General features: G+C 38.5%; 1 protein-coding gene across 1 annotated transcript in view; it reads right to left on the bottom strand.

The window, feature by feature from the left end:
• Nucleotides 1-13,356, bottom strand: part of LOC120531470 (secretin receptor-like) — a 74,562-nt gene extending 61,206 nt beyond the window's left edge. The window contains exons 1-2 of the mRNA XM_039756906.1: nucleotides 12,727-13,356; nucleotides 12,328-12,433 (exon numbers count right to left, since the gene is read on the bottom strand). Coding sequence (XP_039612840.1) covers nucleotides 12,328-12,433; nucleotides 12,727-12,774 — 154 coding nt within the window. The 5' untranslated portion in view covers nucleotides 12,775-13,356. The remainder of the gene's footprint in view (nucleotides 1-12,327; nucleotides 12,434-12,726) is intronic.
• Nucleotides 13,357-22,712: the final 9,356 nt, after the last annotated feature.

Genomic DNA, 22,712 nt, shown 5'->3' with positions numbered 1-22,712 from the left:
CACCAGTGAGAAAGCATGTGGTATATTCTTAACTGTGGCTGTGCAAAGAAGAGCAAACAGGCGCACCCTCTGGCTGAAGGGCATGGCCTACTCTGACAAGGTAACAGAACTAAACCAGCCCTGTCCTGGCAGAGAATAATATGCAGGTACCTGATGCAGCTTTTCAATAAAGCTAATGCAGCAGAAGTAATTAATTTAAATAAGTAATCACATACTGTATTAGAGGTTTGTTTGAGAGATTAAAGTTTGTTACTTCGAGCCTAAATCATGGAAACAAACAAAGACAAAGAGCTAGTGGAATTTGAAATAAATTAGCAAACCCATCAAATGAAGCAAAACCTTTTCCACTTTAAAGAAGTATCTGGGTTGGACGTTGAGGGAACCTAGCTATTAGCTTACCAAACAAGCTTGATGGATTGAATAGTTGCTTCTTATTTTTTTCATGTTCCTATGTTCTTATTTTCCAACCCAGTCAGCCTAGTCAAGAGTTACAGGGGGACTAAGGCTTACTCAGTCAACAAGAAGCCAGTCCTGAATGGCCAATCCCTCACAGAGCACAATCACTCATCACTCCTCACTCACACATATTCACTTACACATAGAAACTTCAGCAGAATATCACAGCAAATCTGTGTCAGAAATGCACACTGGTACACTCGTATGTGGAAAGCATGTTAAATCCACAAAAAACACCTTCCACACTTATAAATAGTTATTTTAGGACACTGCACTGAGTTGTGTGGTTCTTCATTGAGCTATTGTTTGACATAGAACAATTTTATTCTAGGAAGGGATATTTTCATATGAAATTGACTTTTGGGATTTCAAGAGATTATTAGTATCTTGGAAAAACAAAAATCTTCAGCGTAAAGTAGGCTACCTGGCAGGATACTGACAGATCAAGAAAACCTGAACGTAGTCATGTTACTGTATGCAGCAAGAGGCCTTTTAAAATCACGATTCCACAAATCTGTTACCATGTATACCTTGTTGTGTTTGTAACCTGTTACAGGCCTAAATAAACAGAGGTACTTTCTGAAACCTTCATGTGGATGGTTCTTTTGGAAACCAAAAATGGTTCCCCTGTGGCAGGAGTGTGCAACTCTAGTCCTGGTGGGCCGCAATAGCCGCAGGTTTTCATTCTGTCCCTTTCCCTAATCAGTGACCAGTTTTCACTGCTAATTAGCTCCTTTTCCCTTCATTTTAATAGCCCTGTTTTTAAGGATTCAGTCCTCTGAATGCATGTTTCTTCATTAAATGGCAGCCAAACAGAAATGAGATGTGAAATGAGCCAACAGATGACCAGCTAAAATGGAACATCAACCTCCAGCCAATTTCACTCTAACCAGTTCCTTAATGAGAAGTCAATTCTTGCTGTTAATTATAGCCGTAATTAAATATTATGACTTCTTGCTGCTCTCATGCTACCACAGCAGACTGCTGATTTTCTGTTTTTTCTAAGACCACCGTCAAGATGTTTTGGTGACCTGAGCAATCCAACATGGCCGAGACCTTCACCTTTCTTTATTTTGAGGTTAGCTGGTCACGTGGCGGCTTGTTTTGTGTCTCATTATTGTTTGGCTGCTCATTAAGGAAACAAAATTAAAACTAAGGTAAAAACAAGTTAGTCAGGAGAAAAAATGGCTCACTAATTAAGAAGATGGTTAGAATGAAAACCTGCAGCCACTGCAGCCCACCAGGACCGGAGTTGGACACCCCTGCCCTATGGCGTCACTTTGAAGAACCACTTTGGCACCTTAGTTTTTTAAGAGTTTAGGTGAGAATCAAATCAAGATCAAGATTTCCTTAGTGAATCTTTACAATTCTCCCTTTATCTAACTATAAAAAGGGAAAACAAATTGTAAATGCATCAGTGAATTTAACAAACCTTTGTCTTTACACATCACTAATTCATACTTCATAGTACAATTTAGATCAAAGGATACAATCATGTCTGCAACTGTCCTAAACACGAGGAAAGGTTTGCCATACTAATGGCAAGGAAAGCTAACTAGCAGCTCACAGAAATGGAAAGACAATCCCCAACAAAGTAGCTTTCCCTGTTTTTCTTGTTGATCTGTGTAGAAGAATCCTTCATCTTTAGCTGAATTCCACTTATTACAGAAACATACTATTACTTTAGAAACACTGCATTTGAACGATGCTAAAAACAGTTCTAAATATGCCATCTTTTGGCACCACTTGGCAGACTGACACCTTTCAGTAACAGTCTAGGTCCTCTAGGAAGTAACAAAAAGTACAATTCTTTCACTTAAGCAGTACATCCATTAATTTTCTGAATCCAATTAATCTAATTGTGGGATTACAGGGCAAAGTGTTTTCATTTTAAAGCACAAACAAGCCAGAAACAGGGCATGAATCATTTTAGAGACACCAATTATCCTAACCTACATGTGTTTGGAATAAAGGGAGGAAAAGCAGAATGCTTAGGAAAAAAAAAAAAAGAAATGAGATAAAAGACAGAAATGGGGAAAAACAGAGTTCACTTAGGCTTACCCAGGGATTTACATTAGTGTTCTGGATATGTGAAGCTGCTGCACTGAAGACTGTGCCAACATTTCATCTCAGATTCTATTGCTTTTCTTTTAAATGCTTTAAAGCAAACCAAATACTTGTATGAATCCACTGCAGACTTTCTGGAGAGGGCCATAAAGTGAATAATCAGTAAATAAATAAATAACATGCCAGCATCTTTCTAAATGACAGAAGCCTCTGAATTCTCTGTCCACATTATAGGCTAGACATACTTATACGAATGAACGGGAACACAGGGGGAGTTAACATAATAAAATAGTAATATTTATTTATATCCCTTTATCTGCTCTTTATTTATCTCACTGTACAAATGGAGGCATATTATGTTCTCAACAATTCAGTCATTTTCTAAACTGCTGTGTCCTGAACAGGGTCGTAGGGGGTGCTTGTACCTATCCCAGGTAGCACAGGACACAAAGTAGGAACAAACCCTGGATGGGGCACCAGCCCATCGTAGTGTGAACACACACACACACACACAAACACCCCCCAACCACACACTAGAGACAATTTGTTATCGCCAATCCAACTAACCTGCATGTTTTTGGACTGTGAGAGGAAACTGGAGTACCCGGAGGAAACCCAGGCAGACATGAGGAGAACATGAAGACTCCTCACAGGGAGGACCCGAGATGCAAAAGTTGGTCTCCTGACTGTGAGGCAGCAGTGCCAGCACTGTGCCACCCACTTAACAATCACAGTATTCTAAATATCAATCTGAACCTAGAAAGTTCCAAACTGCTTCAGAGAACTACACTCATATTTTTAAAGTAAGCAAGACAGAAGTTTTGATGTTAGGTTGTTATACTCACAACAGTGGTGGAGTGAAGAGTAGCAAAGAGTTAGATGTTGATTAGCACAAGGTATGAATTTCACTGTACACATGCCAATAATGTCACACATGTGCATCAGAAGAACACCTTCCCAGCTAGTCACAAGTAGGCAATGCCCCATTGGGGCAAAAGGGGTCAGGTGGGGGGGCACTGCTAACAGCCTAATCTTTCTTTTCCCCTGCAGCAATAAGAAGATGCCTCTCGCCCCTTTTGAGGGAAATTAATCCCACCCCTTTCAGCAGAAGGGGATATAAAAATCTAACGCCTCCTGAGGTCAGTGTCTCATTTTTGGACCCAAACCTGGTATAGGACAGAGCTCTCCATGTCAGATCGCTCTCTAAGAGCTACAAGTTTTGAAATAAGAAAGATGCATTGCCGTTATTTCTGTTTTGTGACTGCGAGCACAAATTTCTGTTATATTTCAGTTCAAGAATTAAAAGCAACAATCCTGTTGGCATCCCAACACTTTTGGAAGTCACCCTGCATCCACACACTGTAAACCTAAAAACCCATTTAATTTGTCTATCTGTAGATTCAAGTAAGCATGCTAAATTTGAGTTAGAGAGTCTGAGCATGCTATATAATTTGTCAAAGTGACACAGTCTATGGCTCCTTTCTACATTTGAGAATGCATCCAATGCTACCAAGGCAGGCTTCAGATCCTCCGACCTGGAACTGGAATAAGTAGGTATGAGAATAATGTATAGTGGGTTCTGTTCTGGCTCCATGCAAGAGCTTGGTTATTGTTCTATGGTATATATGTGACAGTTTTAAAATTACAATGCACAATGATCAAAAATAACATTACATAATTTGTTTCATACTGTGTGAACATGGATACAAAGTGTCACTGCAGTTTTAAGAAGATCTTGATTAAGAACTACATTTCCTCTGAAGCCATTCATAAAATACATTTTGTGAATATCATGCCATAATTCAACTTAAAAATGTGCATTATATGCACATACCTCCATTAAAACTGTGTAAAATGTACCAATTGTCATTGACATCAACAAGTGCCCATCTCATAAGGTCATTTGTTTTGACAGTTCTCTACACACAGATTATTTCTTATAATCTCAGCCTCTGAAAACACTCTCAATCCTTCTGGAGTGACACCAGAATGAAAAACCTGTTGTGGAATCCAACACTAAATTGCCTTTCATGGGAACTTGTCTTACTCAACTGGAGGAATCCTTCCCACCTGCAATATTTTAATAGAAAAATGTTGTTTTTTACTGGGGCGGCACAGTGGCCGAGTGGTAAGCGCTGCTGCTTCGCAGTAAGGAGACCAGGATCCACCCTGCGTGGACCTTGCATGTTCTCCCCACATCTGTATGGGTTTAGTCCGGGTGCTCTGATTTCCACCTACTGTCCAAAGACATTGGCCACTGTGTATGACTTTGGTGTTCACCCTGTGCTGGAATGGTGCTCTGTCGAGATTTTGTTCCTGCCTTGCGCTTTGTGCTAGTTGACATAGATGGTGGCACACCGTGAGACCCTGCTCGGGACTAACCAGATTAGAAAATGACTGACTGATTGTTTTATACAGGAAAAAAATGATTCAAGAAGTTTTCAGAAACTAGCATAAATTCATTAATGCTATTCTAAAATATGTGAGCCAGGTTATGGGCAAACAAACATTTTCTCCTGTTTTAATAGATATGAGGGTCCACATTAAAAGGTACCCTGTTATCATGTAGTTCTCTGAATTGGGTGGGAGAAGGGGGTGCATTTCTGGAGCATACTGTCATCATTACTGTATTATCTGTATGATTATATTTTTGACTGGACTAAGCTTAATTGCTTGTGCTTTATTCCCTTAATTAAACAAGTTTCCTTCAAATTAAATTCTGTACTACTAGAAGTATTCTCACATGTATGGAGTATACTGTAGGTAAATTTTTACTTGTGTTGCTGATCATGCTACGCGTGGTCACTCTCCAGCACCATAATAATCATAATAATTCATGTCTGTATCTGTTGACTAATACTGTCTTAGAAAATCACACATGGTTGCTAGGAAGGCCTTGCATCATCTTTATATTCCACCCATCACTTTCCCAGCAAGGCAGAAATTAAATGTGGGATCAGAGATTACCTTTAAACTATCATTCTACATAATAAAGAGAAAACGTTTTAACAACTGCAGCACAATGCAGCAAATGATTTAGCCTGATTCAGCCAGAGTTCTCATTTCATTATTGGTTTGTCAGCCTGATACTAATTACCTTTCCCTTGTTTTTAGATGGTTACAACATTAACTTTTTCAACTCTACCAAAAAACTGCATACTAATGTAACATGAAGAATATCAATAAATTAACCTAAATGTATGATTGATTGAGCTTCTCAGTGTATTGTCATGCAACCAGAAATTTACCTTATTAGCTGTTACCAAGATAAAAAAATATATGGAGAAGTAAAATGATGCTGACACTGTTGCACTTCAGAAGAAGTCATTACAGTGTGTAACAAATGTCAGGCATGGGCAGGCGTTCCAGCCAGTATAATTCATGAACCATTACCCGGTTTGTTGGAAGGACAGAGGGAGAATGGTTGCATGGAGTATTTCCCTCCCTAGGTGGCAGACCTCTTGGGTGGTGGTGTCTGCATGGATGCCAGAAGAGCAGGCTGGGAGTTATAGTCCAGTGGTGCAGCCCTGCAGTATTGCATCAGTGCAATCAGGGGGAATTGCAGGAACAAAAGATCCTAATTTCAGGGAACTTTCTCCTGACCCAGAAGTAAATCCAACCAGTAATGTTGTGATACCGGAAGTAAACCCGGGTCTGGCATTAAAACTGCAGTTTCCTGCATGGGTGGTCAAGAGAGCAAAAGAAAGAATGTAAAGAAAGTAGGAACTGAACTGTGAAACTGTGTATTACGTTCAGATCTGCGTTATAATAAACCATCATTTGAATTTATGTTGGTGTTAGTGCTAGTGTATTGGGGGGTTTTGGGGTTCAGATGCGCCCCCTTTCAGTTACAGGTGTAAAACAAGGAAACTAGATGAATATATGCATTACAAAGAGATGTGTTCAGGTTTTTGACTTAATCTATAACAGCAATGATTTTTACCAGTATGCTACTCCAAATGAGGAATTTAGTCCCAGGGTGTTTAAAAAGTTCTCAGTTACGACTCTAGCTAAATAGATACCAACATCATAAATGTAAAGATCATACAAGATTATAGTAAATAGTAATATCTTAAAGATACTTACTAGTAAACAATGAAACCATAACAGTTAATAGCTAAGTGTATTTAGCATTTACAATTCTAAGCACACCATACACAGCAAGAAAATAGCAAAATCTTTTCAAGCAAATTCAAAGTGTCAGTTTAAAATTGGTTGACAACTTTTAAATGATTCCGGAAAAAAATAATTAAATCAAAGTGTTCTGTTAATACGTACAAGCAAGACAAAACTGAAGAGGTTTATCATAAGATCTGATCGGCAAAGCAGCATTTGTTTTCTGTGCCTTGCTAAATGATGAATTTCCTATATGCAAATAATTGCTTTTCAGCTTAGCAGTAAGACTATCAATCAATCCAATGATGTTTCTGTATTTATTTTTATCTAACATCTCTGTTTTTTATTGTTTGGAGAGGCAAGTACTAACCAGTGTCTGGAAACCTCATCGTTCTACTTTTCTAATCACATTACTTTCAATAGGATGACTTGTTTCAAAACAGAAACATTGATGGTTTAAGAGTTCAAAGCAGAGCAAAATCCCAGTCAATATTCAAACTTAACATTTATTCTGTACAGAGAAACCATTTCTTATGCTGCAATCTTTCTACAGTAAAAACCAACCAGGCAATGTCAGCTTTGATTAATTCCTATCAAAGCCCAAAGTCTGTTGATGAAAAGTTGACTGTCTCTCATCCTTTCTGCTGGCGTCAGCCTGAGGATTTCAGAAACTGTTGATTAGGTTGACTAGTGAGGAACTACTAGCCGCGTAAGAGTGAGTGTGGCTGTCTGCTTAGGTATTCTCTGAGGTGGTCTGGCACTTTGTCCTTGGTTGATTCCTGCTTTGCATGAGAATCTGTTTGCATAGGCTGCAGTATAATGGAATAAGCAGGACACGAATGGAAGGATAAATGGATTGTTTGATCTTGTAAATTTTATCACACTAACAAATACTGGTGTCACTTTTTTATTTCCCGGCAATGGACTCGCTTTTAAATCTATGAGTATTGAGATAAAGTTATCAATATTGTGGCCACATTTAGAAGCCTTTTGAATGAAGGAACTTTACCACCAAAAAAAACCCTAAAAACTTTTCAATAACTGCATTTTGATTTTATTGCCAGTGTCAATTAATAAATCGAACAACTAGACACTAGCTTAAATTGTTCAATGATATTATGGCCAAAGAACAATTTCAATAAAAATATTGGATTTTTGTATTATTATTAGTGATGAATATTACATATTCCTGAAATACTTTGCAATTCCAGTGACAATAACAATTAATTAATCAATGTTACATACAGCCCTGCGGTGGTCTGGCACCCTACCCAGGGTTTGTTTCCTGCCTTGCATACTGTGTTGGCTGCGATTGGCTCCAGCAGACCTCCGTGACCCTGCAGTTAGGATATAGCGGGTTGGATAATGGATGGATGGATGTTACACACATAACATTTTAAAATCTGGTTTCTCCAATTCTGAGGCCGGACCAACATTGGGTGTAAGTAAAGAAACTGTCCTGGATGGAGTCACACAGAGGCCAATTACAAATCATCAGTCAGCCTAGCTAGAAATTCTTTGGTGACATGGTAGGAAAATCTGTCCTGACACAGGCAGAACATATAAATATGACAATGACCTGGTGCAGTATTTTAAATGATCCTTAAGGTAGCAGTACCACCTATGGCCTGCAAACAGCTCCCCAAACCTGACACAAACATATACAGACACAATTCCAGCAACACACACAAGTCTTTTATTAGGCAATGGGAAACTCTTCCCTAATCGTTTCCCACACAAGCACAGTATAAAGCACAAATAAACAGCACTTTGTCCTTTTCTTCTTCTTCTTCTTCTCTCTCTCTCTCTCTCTGTCTCCACTCCTCCTCTAGCAAGCTTCATCACCGTCCTCCTGACTCTGACACCTGGAATGAAGGCTTTTAATATGCTACACCCAAGAGTACTTTCAGTAGCCTATTGGTGCAGTCCAGAAGCAGTTCCAGGTGAGGTGGAAGCCTGCAATTTAGGGTTCTGCAGCACTCCCCGGTGGCATCCACAGAGTCCAACAGGGCTGATTTGCAGAACTCCATGTCCAATGGTGCCCTGCAGGAATCCGAGGCACCACTACAACCCATGGGGGCTACAATCTAGTGATCCAGAGGAGATAGTGCCCTGTGCAGGCTCTCTCCCCTGGTCCTTCTACTCCAAAGGCTTCCCATCCATCCACCAAATACCCTTGAAATAGCAAGCAAGTATACAAATTAAACAAAGGGTGCACAGATGAACTAAATTTTTTTTTGCAAAACCTTATTACCCTAATCAAAATTAATACATTTAGATTGTTTATAAAGGTCCTTAAATATATTGTATTGGAAAGGCATTTGTATTTTTTTAAAATTGATGAATAGGTTGATGTATGAACAACTGAAGTGTACTTCTAGATTCAACCTTTACAGACTGTTCTGTCGTTTCTTTTTCCTCCAAGCCTCTTAGCTCCTTATTGGCCTATAACACTGATTTTGATATGTGCCGTGGTTTAGTTATCTGAACAGACAGATCCTGCTGCCTGCTGTAACACTATTTTCCAACACTTCAAAACAACTGAAAAAAACTAAAAACAGATTTTAGATACAGTATCTTGTTTATATTTTTCTCTCTATTTGTTTCTATGTTTTTAACTTTAGCAGATACATACTGACATAGCCCCAAACTTGGCCATCAAACCTTTATAAATATAGCTTATGTTTTGTTCAAGTTTAAATAAATGTGAAAGTAGCAAGAACAATGCAAGCAATAGAACAAGATGGCAGGTTAAACATACACGTCTTTGCACTTCAAAATGATTATATGGACCAAGGCTTCATGGCATTTGCAAAGTGACACTTAACCTTTTAACATTGTTTTCTCCTATACTGTATATTCATTTTTCTTTTTTATTTACTTTTCCATAAGCAGTGATCTTAATCTGACTTTTGCATTTATAACCTAAGCCTTTTTTTTACTTGTGTTTGAGCTATAAGCGTGAAGAAGCGCTTGTTATGTCAGGTACTAAATAAACATTGAAGTTATTAAAATTAGTCAGTCAGTCAGCCATTGTCCAACCCGCTATATCCTAACATGGGGTCATGGGGGTCTGCTGGAGCCAATCCCAGCTAGCACAGGGTGCAAGGCAGGAACAAATCCCGGGCAGGGCGCCATACACACACACACACACTGCACACACACTAGGGACAATTTAGGATCGGCAATGCACCTAACCTGCATGTCTTTGGACTGTGGAAGGAAACCCACGCAGACACGGGGAGAACATGCAAACTCCACGCAGGGAGGCCAGGGAAGCAAACCCAGGTCTCCTTACTGACAGGCAGTAGCGCTACCACTGCGCCACATTATTAATAAAGATTAATAATGTTCAGACAGCACTTTCAAAAATACTATTGATTAAAGTAAAAAAAAAAAACCTATGCTGTAAAACTATTTCAATTAACATTTCTACAAATATGTGGTGGGCTGGCGCCCTGCCCAGGGTTTGTTTCCTGCCTTGCACCCTGTGTTGGCTGGGATTGGATTGAGCAGACCCCCGTGACCCTGTAGTTAGGATAAAGCGGGTTGGGTAATGGATGGATGGATGGATGGATTTCTACAAATAAGCTTTTCTTAGATGATAAAAAAAACACGACTTGATTTGGCACATATGCATATGTGGAATATACAGAGCGACACTCCAGTGTTAGTGTAAAAGTGTGGGTAATAATTATTTTACCACTGCTTTTTTATCCACTTTGGGGCTGCCTGTTCTATGTGCATTGTGTCTTCCAATGACAAAATACCCACTGCATACATTTTCTGACCTGGCATACTGATCCATTTTTTAAGAAAAAATCCAGCATTTCTAATCGCTTTGTAAAAAATATCGATGCTGACTGAAAGGTATACTGTGCATTCAGGTACATAAGTCGACCCAGAGCAATACATCAAAATATAGTGTATAAAATTGCAACAAAAAATGAAGCAGTTTTACCTAATTCAGTACTCAAAGGCATTAAAGCAACCACTGACAATCTGACAATGCACATTTTCAAGACAGCACCAGCTTACTTTGTTTTACTTAATACCGAATTATGGATGCTGCTTACAGTTGGATTGTATTTTATTATTCTTTCTAAATAATTACACATTTATTTAATATTTTGATTATTTTTTAGTATTTAAATCTTGTGAAATTAGCAAATATATGTTTTAGATAAGATACATTCTGTTAACAACCTGCTTATTCTGAGGACACAGTGAGCACAGTAGATCAAATGATCACCAGTCCTTCATAGGGTACACACACACACACATCATATGGGTCATATTCAGGGTCCCACATAACCTAATATTCACATGATACTACTTCAAGTTATGTTGTTTTAAAATAAATTTTAATTTGTATGTGGATGAAAATCCATACTGATGTATATAATATAGAAAGTCCATACAGGCAGCTACTAACTTTCATTTTAAAATAATTGTGTTAAAAATTAAAAAGTCAGATTTGGAGCCTATCCTGACTGCATCAGGTATAGTATAGTATAGTGGTATGGTATAGTCCATCACAGAGCTCACTCGTGTACACAATACAGATCTAGAATTACCTGCTAGTGCAACATGTATGAATCGATGAGGACAGCTGGAAACTACGAAAGACGCCCAAACAGACAAGTGGAAAGCATACAACGTAAAATGAATTTTTAAGTTACATATTGCGGGGTGGCTTAAGTTTATTAACATTAACTTTTTTTTGCACAAGCATGAGACAGAAAGATAGTGTGGGCCATTAGTACTGACTTTGGTAAGAGCTGAATGTGTCCATCGCTACTGTTTTGTTCAACCAAGAAACTTATAAATATGCTATTTAAAACCAGAATAATCCTAATATGTTTGGATTATGAATTAGAGAAAAAGATAAGGCATGGTATCAATAGGTAGCATTTTTTAATTTACTATAGCTAACATTTATATATATATATATATATATATATATTTATTTATATATATATATATATATAAACTTGCCACTTTAAGCCTCGTAGAAGCTTAAAAAAAAGTAGATTCAATTTATCAAAATATGTGATTTATTGTATACGTTTTATTTTAACTGAGTGAATCTAAATGTGTATATAACAATCCTAAAAAATGGATTGTCATCTTATCCAAAACTGGTTTCTGCTTTCCTGCCGATTCTAGAAATGAATGAATGAGGTGCATTTGTTGCTGTCAGTGTTCTTTTTAAAGGTATTATCTCCCACAAATCTATGCATGTTTATTAAAAACAAAGAAAAAAAAACGGGAATTAGAAAGCCTTCTTGGTAGACATGTAAACTATATTTTTATGTTAGCTGTATCATTTTCATTTATCCGGACTCCATAAGATTACAGCATTAAAATATTACTCTTAAATAAAGGTTTTATGAGAAAATATATGATCTAACCTAGTGACAGATGTGGTGTTATACTAAGAGTTTATCACCTCTTAATTTTATAAGAATTTGATGCCTGAGGTAGTGTGTTTTCCTACAATTGCATGTTTCCCTAAAAATACACAGTCCATCATAACGATTCCTTGAGAAATATAACAATATATATTTGAGACAACAAACAGACCATAACCGAGTAACATGAATTTAAAAGACAAGTAGCATTTGTAAAAAATGCTCTTAGCCTGCTATATATCTACTGATACATAGTTGGCTGTGCAATGTTTACCTTCAGTGGTGTATCCGATTTCGGACAAATTTTGCTGAGACAGAACACCGTAGCAGTCCTCCTCTTCCTGAGCTAGAATTGCGCTCAGCTCACAGTCCGCTTCCACCTTCAGATAAGAACAAAGTTGCTTTACATGGCAGGCAGGGGAAACACGTTTAGATTATTTTTTAACATTGACGACAAAAATCATAAAAGGCATTGTACAAAAATGGTTATAAATACTGTTAGGTTAGTTAATATTATAAAATGAAATAGCCAATGCGAATCAGTCTACCGATTATCGAGTTCAATTTAAACATGATTATTACAAAATTCTATTTGGGGTTTGTCTTCCTGCAGTCGGCTGCAGCAGACACTACAAAGACAACCGCACAGTTCAGCTGGCCAGTGTTCACTTACCGGTATACAAACGTCCACTAATGCAAACAAATAAACGATCCACATCATGACAGCTACATGCAGGACCTCGTACACCGGGTCATCGTCTGATGTTATGTGACAGTATTTCTTCCGCCTCGTCTTTACTGCAGTCTACATATGAATTATCTGCGCTGTCCAGTTTGTACTTTGTCCCAACTTTTAAGTCACAGTTCTGGCGGTGAAACTCGCTTTCTAAATTACATTGTTTCGCACACGCCGTATCGGGATGCGATCTGATCGGCGTCTTGGAGCGGCAAAGTATGCCTTTCGGCGTTCTTCTAACATCGACACTCAGCTCATCTAATTTGTTGGATCAGCATAGTAACTCAATCGGAGCCAATTTGTACGAACAAAGTAGATCCTTTAATCGCGGGTAAATTAAAGAAGGTAATAAAAGGGAAACTGATGTGTGTATCTTTTCCCGTTCCTGCCAGATGTGACAGGTGGAAACTGGTAAGAAGTAAGACTTCAGGATAGCTGTAAGCCTATAACATCTATAGCCAAGCCCACAAGGCGGAGAACTCTGGGAAAATGTCCTTTTATTCTAAACACACTGAGCGTAAAATACCTGAATGTCGAATTCTACGCGTCAGCTTGCTCCATCTAGTAAGAAACTGAACGTCTGCTCGTTAAGAAAAAAAGTAAGATATACATTTTATACGCCATTCTAAATCATAGCCAAAATGATCCTGCTGAGCGTGATCCAGTTTTTGCACCCGTTATTTCTTAATCGTCAAGAAAGCCGGAAACTACTTGGACAGCAAAGAGTAAAAAGGAGCTATCAGCCGTGAATGAGTTACAGAAGTAAGCTGGAATATCCAAAAGAAAGGAACTGCGAGTGCGAAGAGGAAAAAAGTCAACTTCACAATGACGCTAACCACCAGGTCACCTTCCGTCGTGCTCTCTGATACATTAATCAGATAAGGTTCGCAAAAGCCAAGCCAGCAGCCAATTGAGAGGTCAATAATGGCACTAAGAGATGCCGCCTTTGTATTAATGAGTGTTTATATGACAACAAAGAATGCAAAGGAAACGTGGAAGTCTTGTCAAAAATATCAAGTTGTCAGTTTGTGGCCCAAACAAAATTGATTGTCTCCTTAAATAGCATACCCTTCACATTATTGGGCAGCTTCTTGAGTCTCTGTTACTAAAGGTTACTGTTATAAAGGAGTTTTTTTTTGTTTTGTCTGTCCACCCTGGCCATCGGACCTTACTCTTATTCTATGTTAATTAATGTTGACTTATTTTATTTTTCTGTTCTTCATTATGTAAAGCACTTTGAGCTACTTTTTGTATGAAAATGTGCTATATAAATAAATGTTGTTATTGTTGTTCTTCAAGTGAGGATATTTTATCAACTTGTAGCTTAAGCAGAAAGATTACAATTATTTTTGCCATTTATAACAAATATATTTAAATACCTTCTCACACTTGTTCTCACCTTATTGGATAATATAATATATAAAGCACGGTCTATAAGCAACCTTTCATTTTCTCAACCTGATTTTTCCATAACTGTGTCACAGGATGCTACAGTCTATCTCAGCATCATATGACAAGTGGACCATAAAAGGTACAATCATACAACAGTATGTGCAGAATATTACATAAACCCATGTACAAAAAACAATGAAAGCGTATTTTTAACTGTCCCAGTGATCTAGGATTGAAGTTGGCTTAACTTGGACCTTCTTATTCAAGACATGTACTGCTTGGTGATGTAACTATTTATGAATACCAGCTTTGATGATGCAGTACAGCCAGGCTGTTGAAGGGAAAATGTGTGTCTGGAATGGTAAAAAACATTTATCATGGATTTATTGCAGTCGCATTTTGGTGTAGATACTGTAGCTGCAAAGGATTGCAAGTCAGAAGTTTTTTTAACAGATGTTATAACTTTATAAAATGCCCTTTCTGTCTAAAGTGGTTGTGTTACCATACTACACAATGCTACCTGCTATTCAGAGTGAAAATAAATAAATGCCTTCTTGCACCTGCCATATTTCCTCTGGCATTTTAAAAGGTGTATGCACTCCTGTTTAAGTGCTGAATCGGTTTTATGTTTTTTATTGTCAAATGAACAGAACTTAATGGTAGGCAGTGTGGTGCAGCGGTTAAGGTTTTGAACTTCAGACACTGAGCTTATGGGTTCAAATCCTGCTACTGACACTATGTGACCCTGAGCAAGTCACTTTTCCTGCCTGAACTCAAATTGGAAAACCAAAAGAAATGTGACCAAATATATCATACATGTTGTAAGTGGCCTTGGATAAAGGTGTCAGCCAAATAATTAAATGTAGTGTAATAGAATAAGTGCTTGCTCGCACCCTTGCACCCTCAGACTATACGTCAGACACCAGATAAAAGTCCAAATAATTATTTATTATAATAATTATGTGCACAAAGCACGCTCCTCTCCACAATACTCAATAACAAAAAATAAACCAATCCTCCACTCGCAGACGCTTAGCCACCCTGCCTCCCAACTCAGCTCGTCCGTCTGGGATTTCCCATAGTCCTTTATACTCCCTGACCCGGAGGTGTTCCTGCCCAACAATCCACAAGTCCTTATTCCTTCCCGGTCAGGGTAAATAGTCCTTTTCTTCTTAACCCGGAAGCCCGTCGCTCTTCCTATGAGGAACTTCCGGGTCATAGGGCACAAAGAACTCTTCGGTCCTCCCTGCAGCTCCCACTCGTGGCCCCCATGGCATCCAGCAAGGTGGTGCATGAAAACTCCTTCTGGGAACCTCCATGCTGCAAGGAGGGCTCCACCTGGCGGCTTGGGGGTATTGGCCGGGATAAACAGCCGGCCATCCTCCACAGTAGTAAACTGCATATTGGTGGAATCTACCAGGGTGTTCAAGGGTCTTGAATAAGGACAAACAGAGGGTGCGCCACCAACGTATTAAAATGACATGCAAACTGGAGGGGTCTAGGGATCCTGAAGCAGAGCCATAGATGTGAACCTTTAAGCAGAACATCAGGTAAGAGTATGTGTGTTTTCTATTCATTAAAATGAAGTTCTGTATTTAATCCATTCTTGTTTATTATGCCACCAAGAAAGTGGCAACATGTTGTTGGTTGGTCAGTCATGTATGTTAAGAATTTCACTGTACTCTGTACTCTTGGCAATACTACTAGCCTTTTGAGACATTTTTTAGCTACAAATAAAAGTACCACTGGGCAGTATCCCTTATGTTGGAGTTGTCGTAATGCATGTAAGTATTACAAAGAGGGCTGGTGAGATGTTGAAAATGCCCATGAGTGAAATGCCATCTGGACCAGCTGCTTGGAAGATTTACCTTCTGAAAGATACAATGCACATCATGCTCACAGAATTGTAGTGCAAAACTCCAGATTTTCTGGCCATTGAGCTTTAAAATTAGTGTAAGATTTATAATTGGCCAGCACAGATTTTACAGCAACTACAATTTAATTTTCAGTTTTGGATACATTTATAATGACAGATGCATACCATATTTTGGCACACTCTATTTATAGGTTGTGTATTCATTTGTATATTTGTGCTTGTATTCCCAGAAGTGTAAACCAAGTTTATTTTATTGAGACTGTATACTCATCCATTAAACTTTCTAACTGCCTTATGCAGCTAAGAAGTGTAGGGAGCCAGTGACTGTCTCTCAGCAGCAATAGATACTGTATAAAACCAAACGTCCACCTTAGATGGGTTGCCATATTCACAAGACCATATTTACTCATGCCAAGCCAAGCCGATTAACTTAAAAACACATTTGGGGGTATGGGAGGTAAACTGATGTACTTAAAAATTATTGCACTGCTTACAAACCAATTTAGTAGTTCAGAGTTCAAAATCAATCAAATAATGCGCTGAAAAAGTATATCTAAAATGAAGGCAGTATAGGATGTACAATAAAGTTAAGAGGACCATATTTGACAGGATGTTCAAGGACAGACATAAAAGGGGAGAAAAGGAAAGCAGAAAACAGAAAGCACCAGTGTTTTTCTGCAAAAGGTGCCAAGTATACCAACTGTAAGTATGGACGAGTACTGCCCATTGTCCAATTGATCCAATATGATGCACACTTGTAGGTGAGCTCGCAGTTAATGGCAAAATGAAAATGGTTGACCTATGAGGATTTGAATTTAAATGCATGCCATAATGTGTAAAGTTGAAAATGTCCAGTATTTTGTGTTCACAAAGAATTGGTTTGGAAGTATTACTCGTAGTTGTAACAATAACTGGCTGTCTCCCCTGTCCTCACACAAAGCATTTAATACTAAAGAGACCACTGCATGTCATTTTAATCTAAGAATATTATTGACTTGGTGCATAAGCTGCATCACTAAAATACTCTATAAGTATAATCATTTGAAAGGGCTTCCTGTCTGATCATTCGGTCAACAAAATCCGAGTGCCATTAATGAATGGAGCTTGATATCAGTTCACAAAAAGGTTCATGGTACTTGAAATGAATACAATTTTATGAAGCACTGCACACCCCCAGGACACTCCCGGTAACTCTTGGATTGACTAGAAAGCAGGGCTTGTGCCCAGAATCACAACTTCTGTTTTGGTTGGGCTAATGCACAGAAACAGACAAGCAATAAAATCTAGTAGTGAAATTCAAGCATCAATTGAGATATCTTCCAATTACATAGTCACATCAACTCTAACCAAGAGAGGGGATACATGTAATACCTTGTTGGGCATACGTCTAATGCACACTGTACAATATTCCTATTCAACTTATTATGAGTTAGTTAGGTCTGAGCAAGGTAGGCAGGTGTTTTATTTTTCTTTTCTCACATTATCTGATGACCTGTGGCATGTGCTTAACATGAAAGGCACCAGGTAACCAAGTTAGGTTCTTTTCTTAATGGGGGGTGTGGGGTCAGAAAGAAATATGAAAACCAGGTATACAGCTGTTGCCTTTAACCTTTTACCTGTCTCTGTATTGTACCCCATATATTTAACCTTAGGACCTCTGTCAGCAGGTTGCTTCACTGGCTGAGACTGTCTTTTACTTTCACTCTTTTATTTCAACACAACTTTGCACCAACAGAGGACTTCCTAAAAGCATCCTTTTGAATCCTTAAGAAACCAAAGTTAGGTAAGGAGTGATCAATCTTAACTTCCTGTCTTGCTTTACTTAAATATCTTATTTATTTGCACATTAAACAATAGCAGTAAGTACATGAGGGTAAATCAAAAAGTAAACACAGTTTGAAAATTGTGCAGTATCCCAAACAGGTAGAAGCTGATGCAATCCAACACGTTCGCAGTGGCTTATGGGTAGTTCAAACATGTACCTGTTGTTAGTCTACTTGAAACCAAGGTGAAATTAACATTGACGTTCCACTGTGGGGTTGCACCATTGTTGAATCATTTTTTTTTGGGTAGAGGAAGTGAAACCTGATAAAATTCTCATATTTCAAGTGTAGAAATACCCATAAACCATCACAAATGTGTTGTATTACATCAGCTTGCTGTTGCAGTTAATGCATAATTTTAAAGTTTCCTTTACTTTTTCATGTACCCTGGTAAGTAATATAAGTAATTATACAACCTGGATGAATTCATGCAGTCTTCAATCAGTTCCAAATGACAAATCCTAGATGGTCCTGTTCCCTAGATACAGATTATATATCCTTAGGTAAAAAATGATTTTTTTTTTTTTTGTCAGAGGGCTCCTCTTCCAAATGTCAAACAAGCTCCATTTATGTGTCTATATTCAGCTAAGAATCTCTATATAAATATCCATTTTTGCAACTGAGCTAAGCTTTTTACCACTGTGTCAAAAAAGGAATTGAAAGTTCCATTTTTGCAGCTAAACTGAAATGAGAGAACTCTTTTTTTAAGTCTAATAAAAGGCAGACAGTCGCTCTGTCAACCCCCTTCTTGCCCAAAGTGAGGATCTGGCCTTTTTCTGCTAACAGAGCATACAGTTTCTCAAAACAAAGGAAATGGAACTAATTCATCATCACCAAGTCAGGGTTGATTTCCACTGAAATCAAAAGCTGTACTTTCTAACTAAGCAAAATACTCTGAGTCCGGTTTTGCCTTTCAGCTTTCCCAGAATGCACTACACTTATGTTCAGCACAACAAGGTTTCGAAGCTATGTTGAAACAAGTTAACACATCTTCCATACAATTTTACTAACTGTTTTTTGGCCTACTCTTGGGTAGTAAACTGGTAATATTCACCTGGTGGAAACATTTATTTAAATGTGAGCAAAAGTAATTACTTGCAGATTCTCAGGGAAAACAGTGAAAAATCCTGAGATGTATCTGTCTTAAATACCTGTAGCAAGTTATCATTAACTATATCCTACAACATGGAGTTCTAAAATAATTCAGATCATATTCATAATAATTTAGAGAAGCTTTGTAAAAGGAGAGATAAAGAGAGGCAGTATTTAAAGGCAACAAAATTCCTGTTAGTACATTAATTATATTTAAATATCTCCCACTTAGTGGGTATGGCATTGTTAAAAATGAAATTTAAGTCTCACATTCAAAATAATTTGGATGCTGTGTGATGAACCAAGGTTTCAGCCGAGTGAGTTCTTCTTATACACAACTCTGCATGAGGGCATACCTGTTTCATTCAATTATAATAGTGTGTTTTACACTCAGACTGTTATTGGCAGTCATAATAATATTTCCATGCTACACAAAAGTGAACATGATCAAACTGTCGGTTTGGAGAACACTCAGTAACAAGTAACCTCATTCACAATTCATTAATCGATATGTATGTAACCCAAATGTGCATTTCAACCACCCATAAAACGGTACTTTTCATTAGAATTTCCCAAAGAGGCAGGTAAGTAAATCATTCTACAATATCAGTGTACAACTATTCATTGTATTGTAACCAGTTTTGTGCAACCATTGTTGACAGAACGCAAATCCATATCAGTAGAATACTTCTGAGTAAATGGAATTACATCAGAAAGAGTTGAACATCGGTAATCCTCCTCAACATCATTTGGAATCTGACACTGTATTCTTTACCATGTTGTCTATAAGCAGTGTACAGTATTTTATTCTTTATCTTTATACTTTACTCTTGCATACAGCATTTATATAGTCAGTATTGGTCCACAGTCTTGAGAGAAGTTTTGAACACAATGATTCATTTAGCATCAAAAAATCTTCTTGTAAAAAAAAAAAAAATTACAACCATGTTAATATGCAATTCACATATTTGCACCCTAAATGAATTTGAGGAAATACATATTTTTTGAGAAGGAATGATTAGAAGTAAATTATTTATCAATATTAGATATATGCAGACCTATTATTTGCCAGTGTAACAGAAACTTTGAGAAAAGTAGAATGCTTTAAAGCAAAATGTGAGAAATGTACCAGGAGATGAGTAGGGATCAAAATAACCCAAAATAATCATGCAGAACTTCACAAAAATCAGATACAGTAAACTAAATTGTAGTCAAAAGAAATGTTTACTATAACTAGTAGCAGTAGCAGCAATAGTAGTAATTAGGAAGCTGGGATGCCAGAAGGTGCACACTGCCATCTTAAGTAGGCAGCTTGCAATGAAATTATACACTAAGTGACTTCTTAGTCATTTGACCAGCAATGGGCATAGCAACCATGAACTATGTGACTACCTTCATGAAATGATCTCTACAAAATAATATTGACCACTCGAGAAAAAATCAAAATGGCATTTAATGAATAATGATAAAAAGTAATAAAGTAATATAAGTCAAATTATTATAAAAATTAATTTCTATAGAAATTCGGGAGACAAACCCCCAGCTTTATCACAGTCATGCTTCCTGTCTAGTTTTTCTGTCTTTTTCATTCACCTGTTTGACTTTACAATAAGTTGTTTTAATGTATAGGTCGCATCACCTCAACACATAGCAAGGGTTCTGGAACCAAACCTCTTGATGGGTGGTGGTCTCTGTCCTGCTCTGGAGTTCTGATGTGTGAAAGACCTCTGGTGGATGTGGGGATACTAATAAGCCCCCAGCTGAGGGCTGTGCAATTGGAGTCTTCTGTGGTGGATGAGACGGTTGCCTCAATGCAGCCACAAGTTGGAAAGAGGAAAACTCTGACTGTTTTTTTGGGCATATGCACCAAAAAGCTGTTTGGAGTATTGAGCCTTTCTTAGAGGAGGTGGGCGAGGCACTTGAAAGAGTGACATCCACTGGTTCAGTAGTCTTACTAAGTGACTTTAATGTACAGGTCGGGAATGACAGAGATATCTAGAGGGGCATGATTGGGAGGAAAGGCCTGCCGGATCGCAACCAGAATGGTGAATTGTTATTGGATTTCTGTGCTAGTCATGGATTATCAATAACAAACACCATGTATAAACAAAAGGAGCCTCATTAGTGCATGCCAGCACCTTGAGCTGAAGTTCAGTGATAGACTTTATAGTTATGCCATCTAACCTGAGGCAACATGTTTTGGACAACTGGGTAAAGAGAGGGGCAGTGGTGTCAAAAGTTCACCATTTGGTGGTGAGCTGGATTCAAAGTTAGGCGTGTAGGTCGGATAAACAGGGGGAGCCTAGGTGAACAGTTAGGGGGTCCTGGGAACATCTAGCTGAGGCTTCCATCAATGATGCGTTCATCTCCTACATCTGAGAGCTTTGTGATGCGGGCAGTCCTCGCTTAAGCGCACAGGTGAGGAGTCGTCCGCATCTGTAATTATTGCCGGGAGTTGCTAATCGCCACACCTGATCCACGACCCCGTAATATATAATGGAAGCTTTGGAGGCGGAGCTTAATAGGGAAGACCTGCGTGAAACACTTGAGAGGATCGAAGGGATGACGAAGGACAGCACAGTTAGTTATGAAAATGAAATCCTTAAAGTGTGGAATTCTCTGCCAAATAATCTTAAGTCAATGAAGGCACTTGAGATTGCTTTTCTTACTTTGTTTGGAACATCTTATGCTTGTGCGCAGCTGTTTTCAGCTTTGAATTAAATCAAATCTGACACCAGAAACAGACTAACAGATGACCTGAGTGCTGCATGTGTTGCTCTCAAGCTTACAAAGTATGAGCCAAGGTTAGACAAATTATCAGCATGCATACAACAGCAAAAAGCACATTAATTGTTCAAAAGCATACCGAATGCAAACTTTTACCTTTCAACAAAAAGTTGTTTGTATCATTGAAAGCTCTGTTATTATGTTTTTCTTTTAAGACAAAAGATGTTAATGTATGAGTTGCTTTTCTAAACTAAAAGCTCAGTAGATACATAGACAGACAGAGCATCAGTATTGGCAGTTCAGTCCAATTTATCATCCAGCTGCACTCCCAGGTATTTATAGGTCTGTACCCTCTGCACACACTCACCTCTGATGATCACGGGGTCCATGAGGGGCCTGGGCCTCCTAAAATCCACCACCAGCTCCTTGGTTATGCTGGTGTTCAGTTTTAGGTGGTATTCAGGTTAAATTGCCATGTTGGCACTTTGCGATAAATAAGTGGGTTTTGGATTGCAGTTTGGGCACTTGGTTTCTAAATGGTTCGCCATCACTGGTATGGGGCATAGGGCTCCTATGCTTGTGGGGCCCCCGGGCAACTGCCCAGCGGGCCCATGCGTTAAGACGGCCTTATCTGAAAGAACTTACCCAACGTGCAGATTGAGGTCATAGACATTAAATCTGAAAGGACCCTGTTCAAGACCTCAGTTAGGGAAGTGGCTGCTGAAAGCTGTGGTCTTAAGGCAGTCAGGACATCACACTGCAATACCCTTGAAATGGCAGACTGGTGTGGTGCATCCATTTTTAAGAAAGGTGGCAGAGGGTGTGATCCAACCACAGAAGCACAGAAGGATCACACTCTATAGCCTCCCAGATAAGGCCTATGCCAGAGTGCTGGAAGGAACCTCTATCCCAATGCTGAACCTATGCTGCAGTAGGAACAATGTGGATTTTTGTCCTGGCTGTCAAGCTTAAACCAGCTCTTCTCCCTGGCACAGTAACTAGAGAGTGCATGT

The sequence above is a fragment of the Polypterus senegalus genome, chromosome 6 (genome assembly GCF_016835505.1).
Source record: "Polypterus senegalus isolate Bchr_013 chromosome 6, ASM1683550v1, whole genome shotgun sequence".
In the NCBI taxonomy this organism is placed as follows: Eukaryota; Metazoa; Chordata; class Cladistia; order Polypteriformes; family Polypteridae; genus Polypterus; species Polypterus senegalus.
Note: the sequence above shows the minus strand (reverse complement) of the source record. Positions and strands in the feature narration are given on the sequence as shown.